This window comes from Gymnodraco acuticeps, unplaced genomic scaffold, assembly GCF_902827175.1.
Source record: "Gymnodraco acuticeps unplaced genomic scaffold, fGymAcu1.1, whole genome shotgun sequence".
NCBI lineage: Eukaryota > Metazoa > Chordata > Actinopteri > Perciformes > Bathydraconidae > Gymnodraco > Gymnodraco acuticeps.
The window spans coordinates 5,295,512-5,314,886 of NW_022989768.1; the positions used below are offsets into that span (position 1 = coordinate 5,295,512).

Sequence of the window (19,375 nt, forward strand, 5' to 3'; positions counted from 1 at the left end):
AGGTAGATAAGTAGCAACAGTATTTATAGCATAAAATAAATGTATCTTGTAGTCGTAGATGACGTTTGGTATATAACAGCAGTAGTACAACTATATCTACATTACATACATTCATAAATGCGATTTTTTTTGGAGGAGTGGGAACCAGTTTTTTAATATTTTCATTAAAACAAATTAACTATATTAATAAGCAACATCATTTTGTATAACATTTTTAATCATTTTATATATTTACCAATGTATTAGTTTAATTTAAAGTATTAATGTTTGATCATTTGTATTCCTGCTGCTTGGTTGTTACAGAAAACAGAAAAAACACAGACACAAATGCCAAACAAGGCTGATAAAGTGTGGGTTGTTATGGTATTTTTTTAAATCAACATAATATGAATCAACAATTTCAGATTTAATTCAAATTATTAGATAATAAATACAAAATAATTAGCTAGTAAGTAGGTCAAATTTGTAATTGTAATTTTAGTAAAAAAAAGTCAGAAACTTGATCTACTATCTATCTTGACTTAATGATTTTAATACATTGTCCATAATTGTTTTATTTAACCTGCTATCTTATAATGTTAATTAAAAAAGTAAAAATAAATATACTTGTATATTATTTTACACAATTTATATATTACTTACAAAGTTTAACTACAGATGATAGTGATCATTTATTTATTAAGCTAAGCAGTCCTACTCAAATATCACAGCAATGAGGCTGCGCAAATGAAACCAGGTTACAGTACATCCTTAACTGTCGATCTGGGAAGTTAAAATGAGTGGTCTAAACACACTTGCTTGTGTGCATCACTTGTGATAATGATTTCTGTGTAAAGTAATACAACATTTTAACCAGAGCTTTTTACATCTGGAGTCTTGCAGGCCAGAGTTGCCTGGAGTGAACAAACTTCAAATGAAAAGGATGGATAAAAGAGATATTCCCAGTTTTATTCAGCAAAAGTGTAGATGGATGTGAGATATTACTGAGAATTGTGAGAAGATATTTTCTACCCTTTGTTTGATTCCACTTTGATGAATGTATTAAGAAATAAAAAGAGTCAATCAGAGGCAGATTGGTTCATAATTTAAGACTGTATTTATCACACCACACAGTGTGCACAACAATACAAAACTCACAGCAAAGTAAGACTGACAAGTTCACCGAAACTAGTAGAATCAAGTCTCTTTGAACATACCTGTTATCTTATCATAACACACAATAGATATATAAATATAGCAAACATAACAACTCTTACTCTGACAAAAATAATATATTATTTCACAAAAATATATGACTTTGTCGGTGTATTTAAATATTTGAAGTGTCTCGGTTGTTTTTCTGGGTAGTGCATCACATTAGAAGATACTTTGAAGTGGAGCATAGAGGTTTATAAAATAAAGGAATAAATAAGCCAAGTGTAATGAAAAAAATGGTCAATGTTGGTCGATATATATGCTGTTTATAATGTATATTAATATGTACTGTGTTTTGTTCTAATTAAACCATACTTTGGTTCCTTCAGTGCTGAATGTTGATATGTAAATATAAGTGAAAGATGCACAAAACAAATAACATTGTCATTACACAATAGAAATCCTGATATTCTGCTTATTGCAACGAGGTATTGCGTAGATAGATAATTGAGAATATTGGTTATGTGGGTGAGGAGTTGTTTCCTGATCCAGCAGGGGTGAGTGGGGTCATGTGCCGGGGCAGGGCAGGACGATGAGCAGCATCAGCAGTCCCAGAGAGAGACACAGAGGACTGTGGCCCAGTGCCAGCGCCCCTGACTTCCCTGCAGGAACACAGTGAAACCAATACCATCATAGAGCCACGTATAAATGATACGTGTGGGTATTCTGCTTTTGTATGTCATAACAAAAAACACTGTGAAAGAAACGTCCCCTCCAAAAAGAGCCAATTAGCATTTATGTTGTTCGCTATTCGCGTGGTGATATTTGTTTTGATTGTATATTATACTAAACTATTATTAGTCTATCAAACAGTAAGTTGTATGTAATTGTGAGATAGTTGAATCTCTTATAAATCCCCCAATTGTGTTTTACTTTGTCCCAATTCCACACTTCTTTCTTCTAACTAGGATTGTCTATACACACATGAACACACATGAACAATCAAAATGGAGGATATTATGTTTAGGAGCTATTTAAATCAACAAAATGTAGATGATTTGAGACAGCTCCAGGATGACCTCAGACAACGAAACAATACAATTAAATATTAGATATTTGGAAATACATTTTCCTTTTCGTTGTTGTTGGACTAAGTTTATTTTAGAAATATTTAAATAAAGTTTGAGTGATGTCTGTCAGTGGAAATCTAATATGATTTACATTCAATGTAACCATTAGTACATCTCTGTTATGCTAACTTCAAAGATACAATATTATGAACATTAGTATATAGCTTTATATATCTTGATTAATAATTCATAATAATATGGAATTGGGACATAACTTTGCTTGGAGCTAAACAAAACAATTCAGCTTCGAAAAATATACCCTTCTTTACTGTCATCAGTGAAACAAGAGTTTTCTGGGTTTTAGTGGTTAACCTCTGAAGTCTACAGGCCTGTCCTCCCATGGTGTCAGCACCAGAGCCAGAGCGGTCCTCTGAACGTCAGACAGAGCAGAGAGCTGCTCCTCAGTCACTGCAGACGCCTGCTCATAGGAGAACATGCCGATCTGTCTCTGATGAAACACCACCTTTTGGAAATGAAAAACAGACAAATAGTCAAACAAAAAAAAATATAGGATAATATAGGACCTTTTAGAATTTATTCACCATGAAATGTAATTATGCTGTGAATATTGTTTAAATTAAATGTCGACTTACAGCAAACTTATCAGGTGGTATCATTGTGACAGCTGCAGGTGTCATTCCTTCTATTTGCTCTTTCACCAAAGCTGACAGAGCCATGTCTGGGAGACCAGCTGTAAAAAAAAAAGATCAAATATATTGGGATCCAGTAAAAAGAAACTCAGACAGATGTCCAATTTACACAATTTAGAATTGACACATTTTTCCTTGTATAATGGTATTTAGTACAGCTGTCCACAATGCAATTAGTTACAGAATAACCATGACACATTTTGAAATATTGTGGGTACAATCCTTATAGTGAAGGCATAATACCTGCCAGAACTCCTATCTCAATGAAGATATCAGTTCCCCACGCACTTATGGGTCCAAAGGCCAGACTGTGAGCGAGCAGCCCAACAAGAGCCAGCAGCTGCTCCTCAGAGCAGGAGAGCCTCAGCTGACCCAGCCAGAGCACCGCCTTACTGCAGCCACCCGGGGGAGACACAGCACGGGAAGTGGAGGAGGGAGGAGAAATTACTACTACTGAATAATGTCAGCTGCAGAGTTATTCTCAAAAATAAGGCATCAAAAAGAGCCTGTTTTATATCTGCTCACCTGAACTCCACAGCGTTGAAAGAATTCATCTCTGTGGTTTTAGCTCCACACAGAATGTATCCCATAGCCACCAGTGTGCTGGAGTCAAGCTGGCTCGGACTTTGTTTGGTGGAGTTTAACACAGTGGTAAACAGTGCAGAAAGCTGGGATAAAAAAAACAAGAATTATGACATTAAACACACTTAATCATCACAGTTGTTCAGTCCGGCATAATGCAGTCTAATACCGACTTTAATGAAGATATTGTTTAGCATTTTTTGAGACCTTTCTAAAGGAAACAACTTTCAGGTCTTTTTTTGTATTTCTTTGCCTCCTTGTCATGCATAACAATTGGTGGTGGGCACTTCAACAACATTCAAGTACCAACATACTGAATGTATTAGTTGTTCATTTACTTATATGACGGATTTATTTTTATATCAAACATGTCTAAAATTAAAGTTTGTGTGGTTTCTCACTAAACTGCTGTACACCTGGAGTTTAATCCTGGTGAATTAATATAAAACATAAAACAAACCCATCAAATGGGCTCAACTTTGTTGTCCACTATGATTTGACATTGGCTCATTAAATGATTCTTAGTTGTAATAGATTAATGTACATTTTACACACTATGCTCTCAGAAAATAAATATTTGTAAGGTAATATAATATAAGAATAATAAAAAAGGGACACACTGGTATCAACTTTGACCAAATTTGTTCAGAACTTAGTGCAAGCGGTATAGTACATTAGTGTGATTTGTTAACTTTTACACCTGCAGCAGCTACCTGTCTGTTGCTCCAGGCGCTGACAGACCCCAGAGCAGCGATGCTTGTCCGCTCAGTCAGTCGGAGCCTGCTCAGCTCCTCCAGTCTCAGCTCTATCGTTATTCCTCCAAGCTGAGAGATCACAGACTGGGAGAAGGATGAAGCCGGGCCGTATATCTGCACACACCCAGTAAAGACAGCACAAACACTAAGTGTTCATATTTGGACTGAGGAAGGGAAACAGTCTCATATCAAACAGATCTGAGAGGTTCTTAGACCGACTGAGGAATACTTAAGATCTCACCTGTTTGACTCTCTTGAGCACCTGGCTGCGCTGGTAGGATGCGAGAAACGTGTCCTGACCCATCAGCTCCAGGCAGTTGGAGAAGGCCGATGGGGACATGCTGGTCAGACTATTGGAGGTCCAGACAGAGGGAGATGTTGTATGCAGAATCTCACAAGTAGGAACCATAGGAGTCGCTGGTTAAGACACAGACACAAATATCTGATCAGGAGATGCTGTTGACATACAACACATAACTAAATAAAGCATATGAAATGGAAAAAAAAGTAAAGAATATGAACTTTTGTTGTACTTATTGTATGAATTTCCAATACTTTATTCAAACCAAAAAACACTACAATTTTCTTGAACAATAATTGGCTTGCCATACATTTAGGGAATTGTATGACATTCAATATGGTGCATCCTCACAATGCTTGTTATGGTTATTGTGTTAAAACTTGTGTTACTATTACTGTGTTTTAACACTTCAGAATTTGAACAGATTAAAAACAGTTATATGGAATTTAATAAGTCAGCATTAAAGGTGCTTTGAATCTCACTGTTTCAAGTCCTTGAGCTAAGCTAAGACTTTTCAACAGACAGACACCAGAGTGATATCGAATTTCCAGCCTAACACTAGGAAAAAGCCATAATGTCAAACTCTTTTTTCAAAGACAGTCTGTTTGTTAAAAGCTATCCTGTTACTGCCTTGGTTGCAGTAGCTGAAATAGGCATTATTGCCCAAAATGTTAAACTGTTTCTTCGCTGACTGACTATTAGACTGAGATTTTAGGAAACAAAGAGATGCTCACGTGAATCAGGATTTATTTTGAGAAAGCCCAGGAAAAACTGTAGAACAAATTGTTGCTTCTCAAAGAATCTCTTCCTCTCGTTCTCGTTGAAACAGTCGATCCCCACATCCCCACGTTCCCACTGACGCTGGCTCATGAACAGCTTCTCTATCCGGCCCACAGTCATCACCGCCTGGGGGAACACAAACATCAACACTTACGGACAAACAATGAATGTTTACCTGAAACTGGGAACTTCACAACCTGATCCTGACACTTACGGGAGAAGCGACACCTGAGAGATTTGTTGGCAGCCTTTGTTGGTCTTACACGCCATGGATTAAGTAACAATCACTACGCCTCACTTTAGATTTCTGCACGTTGACTAAATCCGTAACAGGAACTAGTTTTGCAATTTCCTTCATCTCAGGAGAAAACTCAGTCAATCTCAGGAGTAATGAAGATGTTTTACCAAACAAATAGAAACCCCCGCAGTAAACTCACTAGGGAAATCTTCTGCAGTTTGTTTTCAGGCAGGAAGAATAGAAACCGGTCCACTTGGCTGAGTGTTGTCTGGTTCCAGTTGTTGACCGGGCTGTGAGAAAACAAGACCAATCTTTCATAAAACCGGTAGAGCATTTGTCATATAAAACATATTCCATATAATTCTGATTATTTACATATGTTCCTCCTTAATTGTTAACGTACATAGTTCACTGTATAAGTTAAGGAATCCCAAAAACACACTTTATAGTGGAAAGTCATCATACATTATAAGGAGGCTGATTTCTTAAGATGCATTGGAAAGTTTGTTGATTCATTCAGTTCTCATAATGGCAAAATATCATTATGCATAAAGCCATGTTCACAAAAACAGCCATCCTCTTCTATGCTTCTTATAGCAAATTAAATATTCACTGAAAATTCAAAAGCTGCAGACAAACTGTTAAACTTATGAAGTTAGGTTATGTGTTTAATCTTCCTCTGATTACGCTTCATATTTTTAAAAGTGAATGTATACGGTTTTCTTTGGCGTCATCAGAAATGCGCCAAGGATATGTAATGGCATGTTTATGCTACCATGTGGTTCAAAAGTTCACTGTTGAATTAAATCATAAAGAATCCAATTCCAACAAATATAGTTTCAGTTATAGGTGGTATCGTTACCCGAAGGCAGCAGGTTCTTGCAGGATACGAGCCATAATGTCCATCTTGCTGCTGCTGTAGCAGAGACCTTGGAGGAAATCCAGGTTCTCGATGAAGAAGCTGCGGTCCAGCTGAATCAACACCTCATCCACCACAAACGGAGCCATAATGCCCAGTGAATGAAACTCATCCTCAGTGAACACCCCTGTGTACATGCCCTGCAGAGAAAGGGTCCACAAAACGCTGATCACAAAGCAAATATGACACTCTCTTCACATATGAACATCTACCATCTTCTTCTTGTTTATTTGCCTTTGTTATATATATATATTTTTTTTTTCAAAGAAAAGGAATCAGTATAGCGACACGGTTTGGCTCTACTAACCATCCTCTGCACCATTTTGTCCACCAGCAGGTCTTGTTTTGTTCTGGAGAGCAAGAGGAAGTGACGAGGTTCCTGGACAATTATTTTCCTCAGAGTCTCCATCATATCTGTGGGAAACTTCTTAATGGTGCTAACCCTGTCAAAGACAAATTATAAAAATTAGTTTTATTTTATAGTAAAAAAATGGAACATCTAATATATATTTCATATCCAAATGGAGCGAGTGGCCTTTTACCTTTAACGTTATTGTAGTAAACGTTACTCTATGTGTTAATATTTAATAGCTCATGATATGTGCACAAGGCTTTTCCATATATCTCCTGCAACATAGGTTTTTGACATATAATTCTTAATAATGAGATGAACTTTTCCCCTCAATAATGTTTTAAAGTATCTGATAATTATGCTAGCACATTAAAAGTACAGTGATCATTGTCAATTTTGGACTTACGGCATGGAAAGGGCAATCTCAGCCCCGAGATCTTTGAGCAGCTCAGAGAAGAACTCAAACTGGTACAGCTCCTCGATCACACACTTTTTCTGTCCAGAAGATGAAGGACAGAGGAGAAAGAACATCATGTCTCTTGTATTTATAGTAAACTATTTATTTTAATTACGTCATATTTATTATAGATAGGTAGATAGAGTGGCATCAATCTAACAGGTAAGTTTACCAGGGAAGTGTGAAGAAGACCAGGCTGCTGTCTGAGGGAGGTCAGGATTTTTCTCACTGAAGAGGGTGAGGAATCAGCTCGAAAACGTTCCTGTAAGACCTTACAACTCACACCCTGGCCCACTGTTCCCAGGCTCCTGATTACATAGAGATTAGTGTCAATATCTTTCATGTATTTGTTACATACACTGTACTGCAAAAACCATCAAAGTTAAAAGACAGAGAGAATTTGCTGCCAATAGTATCTATATAATTTGGACATAGACTAGAAGTTGGCGCAGAGAAAATAGTATGTACACATTTATCACAGAACTTTACTTACAGAAAATCTTGTTTGATTACGTTTGGTCTAGTATCAAGCACCTCTTTAAAAATTGCTTTAGCCTGGGGAGAAAATGGAGAAAACGTTATTTTGCAAAAGGTTTTTTTCTGGGCTGCTTCTTCCCCAGTTTAAAGCATCATGGATATCTGATATGAAGACAGTTTTTGTCTGAGTTGTTTGTATTCACAGGGACGTCCATTCATAGTGTCAGTGAAGATGTGTTTGAGTCTGCCTCTCCGCTCAATTATTAAGCAGTTAATGAAGATAATGTCATATACACCTAATCATGTCACATGTCATGAGGAAGCATGTTTAATCAGAGGAAGCAGGAAGAGATCACAATGTTAAAGTCACAGCCTCGGGTTATATGTCAAGCAAGCTTTTTGGAGCTGACAAAACTCTCGATAGCCTATTCCAACGTGGGGCAACACATCTCATTGAATTACTTTCTCTGTTAATAACTATATCTACACTTTCTAAAAATGGTTTGCACATATGTTACATAACTTCTCATAATTTACATTATTCAAAAATCTGAAAAGCAGAGGTCAGTTAAGAAAACGTTTAGAAATATATTGGGATATTCTGAAACCATTCATTTCATTGCTTAAAACTAACTGACTTTGTTTCTTTTGAGGCTTCTCTGATATTTGTCCAAACAAAACAACTTGACAAATGAAAATAACTCTTTGATTGAACCTGTTTGCATGCCCACTGTGACGATAACTCATGAGGTGGGAGCGAATGTATTAGGAGGTACAGAGCAAACAGGTTGAATACAATCTACAACACTAGATTGGCTGTGTGATACCTGCTGTGTGTTCCAGGGTTTGGAGGATGCGGTGGTGAGGTTGTTCACAAGCAGACGAGTCCTTGGCAAGACGCTGAGCAGGGGCGTGCAATATAGCAACGGCTCCACATCATCCTGCCAACCCACTACTTCTGGGAAGCCCTGGTGACAACAGAGGTGAGACAACACAAGGACAAGTTTTTCAGCCGTCCAATAATACAGATAAATAATCTACCCATAGAGAGAAAAGGTGAGATTTTTCCATACATTTCTTCAAGTCAAGGATCTGTGTGTGTGTGCGTGTGTGTGTGTGTGTGTGTGTGTGTGTGTGTGTGTGTGTGTGTGTGTGTGTGTGTGTGTGTGTGTGTGTGTGTGTGTGTGTGTGTGATGTACCCATAGTTTTGTGGAGATAGCATTAGCCTGTGGCGGGCTGAGGCCTGGTGTGTGTTGGGCCATATCTGGGAGGGAAGTCAGCAGCTTGTCCGAGGTAAGAGTCAAGAAGGTCTCTGTCTTTATTCCCACAATGAGCGAGCCGAGCTTCTGCAGCTGGCTGGGATCGGTGAGCTAGGCGGAGGGGAGGCAGGTGTTAGACTCAGGATGCAGAAATACAGAGAGTATCTCTATACTAAGCTCACATTGTGATGGGTTTATAAAATAACTCACACTTGTCATTGAAGACAACTTCTCCACAATTATGGAAGCCTGAAAAATATACAGAATGACAGCAAATGAATACAAATACAATACTTTAGTACCTTAGTATGTCGGATGATTTGTATGTAATAACTTGAGCTCTGTACACTGTCCTTCCCATTAATTCCCTATTAACTAGAATAATTTAACTTTATGTTTGCTTCATGATGTATCTGTAGGTTCGAAGAGGTTTATCCTCCAAGGACACCTTATGACGTGCAAAAGCAGCTGTGAGGTGGAGGTAAAAGTAAAAGGCTCCAGTTCAGTTGATAGCTGAGGTTGAAGTTAAGCCTAGGTCTTTGTCTCATGAGCCGTCTCGCTTCAGGGGTCAGTTTGCTGCAGACCGACTGCCTGTCAGCTGTTCCTCAAACCTACAAGCCCCACCAGCTGCCAGGATACTCAACCAAGTACAACAAATAGGGGCTGATGCAGTGAAAGAAACTCATTAAACCCCTGATATTCCTTTTACACAAAAGAAAACTGTATGTTAAATGGCAATAGAATTGAGCGATAGAAGATGATTGCTGCATCTTCCTCTTTACATTACAGGTTGAGTATGCTCCCCTACCTGAGCAGGGCTGAATGGAACAGAGCTGAGGGCAGGGAGGGCAGAGAGCAGCTGTGAGGGGGTGACGCCCTGCAGGAAGGTCACACCCAGCGAGGGCAGGAGGTGGCTGAGCTCTGCCAGGCGGTCAGGACTGAGCAGGGAGGGGATCTTTAGTTCTGTGCTGTTCAGTAACACACTGGAAATCTGAAAGTTAGGTTTAGAACAAGCACACGGACAGAAATGATATGATATGAATACTCCTTTGAATGAAAACACACATATTAAAATATAAAAAAACAAAACACAAAGTAACTTCTCTGTTCCTACCAGATGGCTGGGCAGACCTTTGTCACGTGTGCAGTTCATCACAATGTCCTGGATGACACTGAAGGCCTCAGTGTCTTGTCTGTATACAAGGAGGTCCTCAGGGTCTGCCATGCATGACAGATTACCAAGCCTAAAAGAGAAACAACGTTTTATTGACAACACACCTGGGAGCAGTTGTGAATATTTCCTTTTAAAAAAGTATATAAATGTACACATCTTGTATACAAATTGTTCATTCATAGTTGCCCAAAGCAAATCTGACAATAGTATATCTGTAAGATAAAAGCTAGAGACAAAGCCGTATTACTGGTACACTAGTTTACATATATGCATAAGTTGTTTCTGCGTGGGTTTCTAGATTTATATATATATTTTTTATATTTTAAATTACACTTCAATTCAAAACACTACAATTTCTGTGGTGAAATTCCACTATAGATTGTGCAAAATAGTAAACTTTCTTTTTTCTTTTATGCAGTAATTTGGTCACTTAATCAAAAATAAATGACTACTTTAAATAGTTGACATATATAAAGTCATATAAGATTTTGTTGAGCATACTAACAGAAAGTCACGACTCAAATGTATGAATAAGCAAGTGTAAATTACATTAATGATATTATTACAAGTTATATTGATGTAACTTTATCTAACTATGGAAGCAACATACTTGACCAATTATTACTTTACACTTATACTAACAAGTGTCAAATTAACCTGAACAAATGAATGTGAATGTGTTTTTTGCCAGGTTACACGCAGGTGAGTTTATGTCTAAGAACAGTTGACATGGACAGAAAGGTTGAAGGTGCCTTCCTTCAGTCATTCCTTACCTGATAAAATCCTGAGCCGTCAGATTCCTGTAGGTGCCGATGACTTTTTGAGCTATAAACTCCTGCTTTAGAGAAGTGAGGGGGTTTCTCTGCAACACATCCAGCCCGTCCAACAGCTGCAAAGAAACACGATGACAGAACTCTGTGTCTGAACATATGAAATTTAAAACTTTTTGAAATGTGAGGAAATATTATTAGAGAAACAATTATTTAGATGTCTACAAACCTATACAGAACAGAACCATGATTCATTCAAAGGAATCATTTCACATTTTCCAAAAATGAGCTTTTTTGCTCTGTTGGTTGTAAAATACAAAGCATTAAGTAAATTATGCAAGTATTCCACTTCGAACAACGTATAGCACCAATATTTAGTAATGTTCTAAACATCTTAATGTGAAAATGTAATATTGTGTATCATTAAAACCTTTGAAATTCATGGTTGAGAGCTGAAAGGTCAGTAACCCCTTTTTCTTTGGGTCATTGGTAATTCGTGTGTTCCTATCTTTACTTATTGAACATTTAGCTGGGAGCATATAACACGCATTGACAGAGAAAGAAGAGTCTGTCTTTGCTTTCCTGTGAGCAGTTTGTGACTGCTCTGCTCTGCCCCGAGGATAAAGCAGCTGAGGAGTGCCAGCTGCTCGGGTTTCTCAGCCAGGTGTCAGGGCTCAGAGGCTGTTACCTGAGCAGAGGAGAGGTGTTGGAAGTTGTGGAAGGGCAGGTAGGCAATCAGGTTTCCGGTGTCCCTGATCAGTGACTGATGACTTCTGATAATGTAAGAGGCAGGCATAACTTTGCTGTACCACGAGCCAAAGGCCTGCCGCTGGTCCAGAGTCATGATCTTCAAGTCTCTGTTAATGGTCTCCCTCCTAGAAAGAAAATATATTAATACGATTTTTATTGTGTTTTAAAGGAACTGTTTTATTAAATATCGCATTGCATTTAAGCAATGTAAACAAAGTGAGAGGTTGGGTAACACATATTCAACTCAAATGGGCACAAATATTGAAGAAAACATTTTGGTGAATTCACTTCAATTGGTTTTTGATACGAGTTAGTTGAGATGGTTGATAAATACACGTTTTGTTCAATTCAGCGAATATCTAATCACGGTTGTTTGTGTAATCAGCAAGAGGTTCATGCTTGTTCATGCTTGTGTACAATACAGAGGGAAGGAGGAATATATTGGTTTTTGAATTTGGATGGACAAATCTCAAGAAAGTATAATCCGAGGAAATAAACTGGGCCATATTTAAAAAAACTCTAAAGAGGTGCAAACAGATACCATGACTCTGTCTAAAGGAAGAAAAGGTCTCTGATTTGCAATAGCACGTAATATCTTGTTTGTGTACTGGATGTTATGGTGCGAATTGTATGACCGGCTGTTTTCTTCTTAATTTACCAGGCTTAATGCTAAGCTATAATTGACTTGCCTCTGGCAGCTACATAATTACCACATATTGTCAAAGTGGTATCATCAATGGACACTTATTAGGTCCTTCTATAAAGAAAATAAACAATAAGTGCATGTTTGACTATGATACTATGAGAGAATTTGTAGCATAGTTGTATTTTTTCTTTAATTGTACTGTCTAGAGACAAAACTTGAGATTAATTTGGTCTTGAGTATACAACTACATTTCTTTTTGTTCTGCCTTTTAATGTCTTATCTCTTTGGAGATTGAAATCTAGTCAGTGAACCAGTTTCCTTTACTTTCTATGTATTATGCATGGTCCTGGCACCTCAAGGTGCAATGACACATCTCTTTTTTCGCAGAAGCCTGACACTAGTGCTGTGTTGAGAAGGAAGCATAATGTGTGTAGGTGAGATTGCAGGATTGTGCGACATTGGTAATAAATCATGGTGTTCATTGCATACTCTTGGCAGATGATAAACTCAGTTCTGATTCCCATCAAACATAAACAGCACCACAAATTAACTTCTAAGAAACCAAGGAAACAATCATCATTCACATACCAGAGAAAAAGAGAACAAAACTGCTTAGAATAAGTAAAACAATATTGAGATGATTACAAATGAGTATTTGTTCATTCTAAATGATTAGTTGACACTATGACTTACACATTGATGTTGTTCTGCAGTGAGGGCAAAGCTTGGATGTCAGCTGGGCTCGCTGCAGCAAGCAGGGCGGCCAGATCCGGGAACAGACTGCCGTCTTTAACCAGGTGGGTCTGGAACAGCACTGAGACCATGGTGGACAGGTACTTTTTTGGTAACTAGCAAATAAAAGAAAATACCAGTTCTGTGTCAGCTGGAATGTGCAACTGTATACTGTGTAATAACTAAGAATTAAGAAGAAGAAAATGTAGAAAATGTTCTGGTAGGTTTCATATTGTTGTGTAATGGTGTTTTCACCTTCAGTGTATCCTTGTTTCTGCTGTAGTACTGGAGGATCAGTCTGACGGTAGTGATGTGAGCTGAACTGAGCACTGAGCTCAGGCTGCTCAGAGGGATACTGAAATACTCCTGGACACATAAAACGTGACTAATTAGGAATATAAACACATCAAATACAGTCATGAATAATACAAGAGTGTGCATGCATACAATAAGGATCTACAGCCGTGCTGGCAGCTGTGCAAGGCCGGACTTGGGCACAGTTGTGCTTTGAGCTAAAAGCTAATGTCAGCATACTTACATGCACACAACGAGGATGCTAACTACTTATGCTGAGTAAGTATAATATTCACCCTGTTGACCATTTTTACGTTACCACGTAAGCAATCCATTTTAGGCGAAGGATGGGAATGTAACTAGTTTTGCAGGTACTTGAACATTAACCAAAGTTTGAGGCAAATTGAAGTTTTGAAATAATAATAATGCCAGAGGAAAAGACAGAGAGCCATATTAGTGTATTAGTATTAATACATATTAGCCATATTAGTGTGCTCCGCCGAGCGGAGCTCTGCGGGAAACATCATTTGAGGAACATGGATTTCTGCAAATAATTTGAGCTGAAACATTGGGTAAATGTTCAGGGTTCAGGATTTCACAGGGCAAGTTAATACTTTGACCTTCTGGTGGCTCTAGAGGAATAATCAGGGGATCAGCAAAGTCATTAGGATTCATCCTCTTGGGATCATGCATGTCTGGACAGAATTTAATTGAAATCCATTCAATAAGTGTTAAGATATTTAAGTCAGATCAAAGCTACTGACAGGATGACTCTGCCATCCCTAGCCATGCAGCTAGCATATCTCAAAACTCACATTAACATTTCAGTTTGGTATAATTCACCTTAATGACGAGCAATTCATTACTGCTCACGTCCCTTGCGGTCTGCATCAGGCTGGTTAAGACTGTCTACAAAATAGAAACAAAAACACTATTAACAGGGGGGTTAATGTCACCACATAATCTGGTAGGCTGTTTTAACTCATCATTGTATTTGTCAAATCAAAGGTGTCAATCTGTAGAGATTACACCCAGAGGAAGAGATTCATTATGTCTGTATGGATGACAGGAGGAGTAACCGTACACCAGCCTGTACACTAGAGGTCATACAGTGACACGAATGGTAACTGGTATGTTTGAGGATTACATAAACCATAAAGTCAATGACATTGTTCTACTGAGTAGCTGATTGACTCTTCATGAATAACATGAGGGAGAAACTCAATTCATACTATGCTCTGACTAACCAACAGAATACATGTCTAAGAAAAGTATACTTCCTCCACCACTGATAGCAAGTTACCTTTTTTACAAACAATTAAAAGCACAATCAAACTACATACCCCAAAGCACTGCAGCAACACCCTCTTTTTGTCGAAGTTTGTCTCCCTCTCCAGATAGTGACCTACAGATGTTAACACACTCAGTCGTATGTTCTTGTTGACGTACAGCGAGGTGTTCTGGACTTCCTCAAGTGCCAACAGTATCACCACTGTAGTGCTGACCGCCTGCTCCAGCACTGTGGCCACAGGTGGAGTCATCAGCCCCTCCACCCTGTACCTCAGACTCTCCACCCAGCAGCGCAGCATCATCTGCAGGGCCATTTTCTGGCTGGCCCCCGGCTGGCAGGCGGAGGTGAAGTCAACAGAGCAGCTCCAGTTGAACTGACTCACCAGGCTTTTGACCAGGCAAAAAGTAGGCGGTGCGGTGGTGCTGCTGTTATTCTTAGGAGTGGTGTAGTTGGTGTAGGTGATACACATTCTGCCCACCCATACACTAGATGGCTCCCGGGACAGCAAAAAGAGAAGACCAGCATTAGGGCAGATGGAGGAGACAAAGCTGGTCTGGTCCTTCTCCCAGCAGAGAGTCAGGAGCGCTGCGTCTGGAAGAGACGTGCTCCAGCTGGCGTACAGGCACTGCTCTGCAGGCTTGAACCCAGGCAGGACTGTTCCTGGAGCTATCCCTGTTACTGAATGGTTGGCACAGTGCTGTATTAACCAGGTGTTGTCCTGGTTGGCCAACAGGTTCTGGAGTATCGTGGCATTGGTGCAGACTTTGGACGTGAAGTTAAGTTTGTCGATCTCAGCGCAGAGAGCTAGCACAGTCATGTCCACGATGATGGGACGGGTCCACTCAGAGTACCTGCACATCTAAAGAAAAGATTAGGGTGGATGAAAGATCAGAATACAAAGTCTGTACCACTGATTGATTTAAAATAACCTTTACACTTGCAACTTGTCACATTATTTCACCTTTTGCAGATGAAAAACATACATTTTGTTTGCATATTAAAGCCTCTTCTACTTTTCAGGACAGTGTGCTGGCAATATGAAATGGGACTTACTAACATGTTCTTTATTTTGTGCATGCAAGTTGATTAGACTATGGATATACAAATAGACTCAGGTAAGATACACACCTGTGGACACACTGTCATTTCCTCCATTGCCTTTATGTCTGTGCAGGATGATGTAAGCCATTGGTTTTGAAAGTTTTTTAACAGCTTTTTCAACACAGACGCCTTGCAGCAGACATTCTCCCGAAAAGCAAGCTGGTCATGCTGCCAACAGAGGCCGACTACTGAATCATCCACCTCCCGCTCTCCCCAGGTCTGGTATTCGCACCAGCCAACGATGTCGAAGATCTCAGTCGGCTCGGTGGGTAGAACGGTGAGAGATGAGTTGCAGTGAGCTTCAAGCCAGGCATTTTCTTTATTGCGCAGCAGGCTGTTCAGAAACGTGTTGTTAGAGCAAACCTCTCTGGTGAAAGCAATGTTATCTTGGAGGATGCACTGCGACAAAACATCAATGGTGATCTGCATCACATCATGCCACTCTGAGTAACGACAAGAATCTAACATCAATGGACCCATCTCTGGGAATTGTGATGCAGGGGGCAGGCTTGTGCAGTTAGGCATGAACGGTCCATTGTCAGGGTTGGAGAATAGAAACATGAAGAATCCAGTGTGCTCACAGATGATTTGGGTTAGCCTGAGCCGGTCCAAGCTAAAGCAGAACTCCAGTAAGGGCGGGTCCACCAAGACTGAGGACTGCTCGATCCAACTCTCATAGACGCAGAACTGACTCACCAAGTACCCAGGCTCTGCAGAGGAGTTGGCACAGTATCCATACAGCCAGATGTTCATCTTGTCTGAGAGCAGCTTCCTCATCAACAAAGCATTGTTACACACCCGCTTCACAAACGCCTCACGTTCGTTATCGCTGCACAGGGACACCAGGACAGCGTCCACCATCCCAGTCTCCAACCAGTTGTCAAAGTTGCAGGCGAGCAATTTGAGGTTGGAGGCATCTCTGACTACTCGATGAGGTGCAGATGGAGAAGGAAGGGGAGGGGTGGCGGCAGGGGGAGGCTGGGCATCCCCAAAGCTGCAGTCCGATGACCGGCTGAGAAGTGGAGATGCCAGTGTTTGAATAACATAACATGTGTTGCTCCACACCTGCTCTATCTGGGTAGGGCTGAGGGAGCTTAGCGCCTGACAAAATGTGAGCACAGATGTGGATCCCGCTCGGGACCCCGTGAGGATGTTGGCACACAGCGTGTCGTTGAGCCTGGCCAGGTTGTGGCGATCACATTTTAGCAGGATTTCCTGGTTGTTATTGGTGTTGTTGTTTGTCTCTGAGGCGCTGCGTTGGAAGGAGACGCTGGGAGGGTTCTGGCACTCTGATCCTGGATATGTGCACAGAGACTGCTCTGGAGCCAGGAAGATTTCCATGAGGATGTCAATGATGGAGGTACCGAAGAACCAGGTCACATTGTTGCTTATTCCCCTAAAAAAAAACTGAATTTATACTGATTCTTTCTAAACAAGATTTTCTAAATTGATTACAGGTAGCTACTTTGGCTTATATGTATTATACTTCTCTGTGAAATCAAGGGAGATGTAATGGACTCCACCACCATAAAGAATAGTTTTGTTTTCCTTATTTATTATAAAGGGACTTCAAACGCATTTCATTGTGTTGTAAATAAACCATGATGAGTATAACAGAATTAGAGACTCATGTTTCTTGCGAAAATGAGCCTTGTGAATTGCAATCTTATATTATGCCTTGCATTTTCTAGTCTTTTAATACATTTTTTTATTAAAGAAAACGTACATTTTCTAACATGTTTGGTTATTGTTTGCTTTAGAAAGAGCTCAAATGTTGAATCACTCACAGTAGAACTTCACCATCAAAAAAGTAATGTGTGTACTACTCGTGCATGAGATGAGAGTGGCAGAATATTTTTGTTAAAGAAAAACATAATAAATAGGTTTTTGGCAAACAATTGCTGAATAGTGCTACTAGTGGTAAGCTTCACATGGTGGTTTTAATAATGAAAGGTTCTGACTTTTTGACTTACCACAAAATAAGCTGCTTGAGATCTCCTGCAGAACAATGGGAAAACAAGTTGGTTAACATTAAGAAGTTAAAATAAAGTGTTTTTCATACTGCAACACTTTACATGTTTTACCTTGCTCACAGACCTCTGTTCCGTCTAATGATGGTATTCTTATTCCAAACTGTAAAGCTATTTTAATATAGTCCATTGGTATTTGCAGTAACGCTGCCATGGACTTTGAGAAATACGTCACAGCTGCATCCACGAGGCCACTCACAGAACTTATCAAATTCCCAGAGAGAGGGACACTTGACAGTATATTTATGAATGTTTGCTGGAAACCGTTTAATGCTGCCGTTGTTGATGCCCCCATCCTGATGTAGGCCCCCATGAAGCTGTTTGACTCTCCGTCGCTGCTCAGTGGAGAGCATGTCTGGGATCTGAGGGACGACACAAACGTCAGCAGGGGCTTCCCCAACTCCAGAGTCACGGTCTTTGTTAGTTCTGCCTGGAGGCCACAATCCTTTTTCCCCGACAGCAGACACACTAACATCTTGGGAAGGTCATCCATGAACTGTTCTCCCAGCAGGGGTTGAAATACAGACAATAAGTTACTCAGAGCCTCATAATATGCATTAAGGTCAAAACCTTTCCCCATTAAAGAGACCCCGAGGCTGCGGGCCTTTGCATTTTCACTGGACAAAGAGTGAATTTGATTAATAACTTTCCGGATGTCTTCCTCTAATTTGGTGTCTTCGTCAGGTGTCTGGTCGGAATGTCTTTGTATTAATTTGGGTTGTGAAAACACCTGCTGGACATCACATATGATCCCTGTAGATTTTAAGAAACAAAGAAAAGAAAAAAAATTGTTTTTGAGCCGATACTCTTTTGTATTGTGAAAATGTGCGACATCAAGAATCAATGATTGAAAACTCAGATACACCAATGTATCTAATTTACTTTCTGTTAAAAGGCTCAGGAAAAAAACAAAACATTCTTGACTTGAGCAAAACAATGTTACTATGTACATTGTGAGGGTGTAAGAATTGCAGTCTTACACAAGCACATATTCTCATTTGTGTTAATAAAGCTATAATAACAATTTATACTAATCATTTAAACTTTTTCATTATTAATATCACCTAATTTTGCCCTCAGATGAAACGTTTTCTGTTGCCTTTTCTGAAATGTAATGTACTTACCAAACAGGATGCACAGCATGCATGCAGCTGGTGTCGACCACATTGTAATAGTTCTCATGCAAAAAAGTTCAAGCAGGCGTCCAGTCCAGATTATAATGGTAAAAACAACAACTTTGCTTTATCCTGTAGAGATCTTCAACTGAGGAAGAACCAGATTGAGAAAAGGCTTCATGTTGGTAAACTATACAGAGTTCAACAAGTCGTCGCTCATCCTTCAAACTTCATCTTTTCCCAGCAGGCTACTGTGCTCTCTGGAGCTCATCACCTCTGCTTCTACCTGCAACTCTACCCCTGCTTTGAAACGGCGTAATTAAGGACACCGGTAAAGGGAAAAAGGTAGGTGCGAAATGAGGGCTGTGAAATGCAGAAGGGATTTCAGCAAGAAGCCTGGCCATCGGTGCTGAATTATTAATGGAGTGTGTTGATTAA

At 39.5% G+C, this 19,375-nt stretch overlaps 1 protein-coding gene across 1 annotated transcript; it reads right to left on the reverse strand.

Moving 5' to 3' along the window:
- Positions 1 to 1,073: 1,073 nt before the first annotated feature.
- strc1 (stereocilin 1) lies at positions 1,074 to 18,297 on the reverse strand. Its single transcript, XM_034218846.1, has 29 exons — positions 18,087 to 18,297; positions 17,877 to 17,999; positions 17,766 to 17,790; positions 15,820 to 17,188; positions 14,744 to 15,550; positions 14,244 to 14,309; positions 13,362 to 13,472; positions 13,068 to 13,222; positions 11,667 to 11,853; positions 10,982 to 11,097; positions 10,149 to 10,278; positions 9,843 to 10,025; positions 9,245 to 9,283; positions 8,975 to 9,145; positions 8,603 to 8,743; positions 7,792 to 7,853; positions 7,471 to 7,606; positions 7,248 to 7,336; positions 6,797 to 6,932; positions 6,433 to 6,629; positions 5,770 to 5,860; positions 5,287 to 5,458; positions 4,493 to 4,668; positions 4,210 to 4,365; positions 3,440 to 3,582; positions 3,158 to 3,306; positions 2,858 to 2,955; positions 2,577 to 2,727; positions 1,074 to 1,796 (listed from the first exon to the last, which is right to left on the reverse strand). Exons 1-29 carry the CDS (start codon positions 18,295 to 18,297, stop codon positions 1,702 to 1,704), a joined length of 5,685 nt encoding a protein of 1,894 aa, XP_034074737.1. The 3' UTR covers positions 1,074 to 1,701.
- Positions 18,298 to 19,375: the final 1,078 nt, after the last annotated feature.

Coding starts and splice junctions, on each gene's coding strand:
- strc1 (XM_034218846.1), bottom strand. CDS start 18,297: ATGTTAGTGTGTCTGCTGTCGGGGAAAAAGGATTGTGGCCTCCAGGCA. Junction 7,607..7,791: donor GTAATCAAACAAGATTTTCT/GTAAGTAAAGTT, acceptor CTATGTAATCAG/GAGCCTGGGAACAGTGGGCC. Junction 2,956..3,157: donor TGAGATAGGAGTTCTGGCAG/GTATTATGCCTT, acceptor TTTTTTTTACAG/CTGGTCTCCCAGACATGGCT.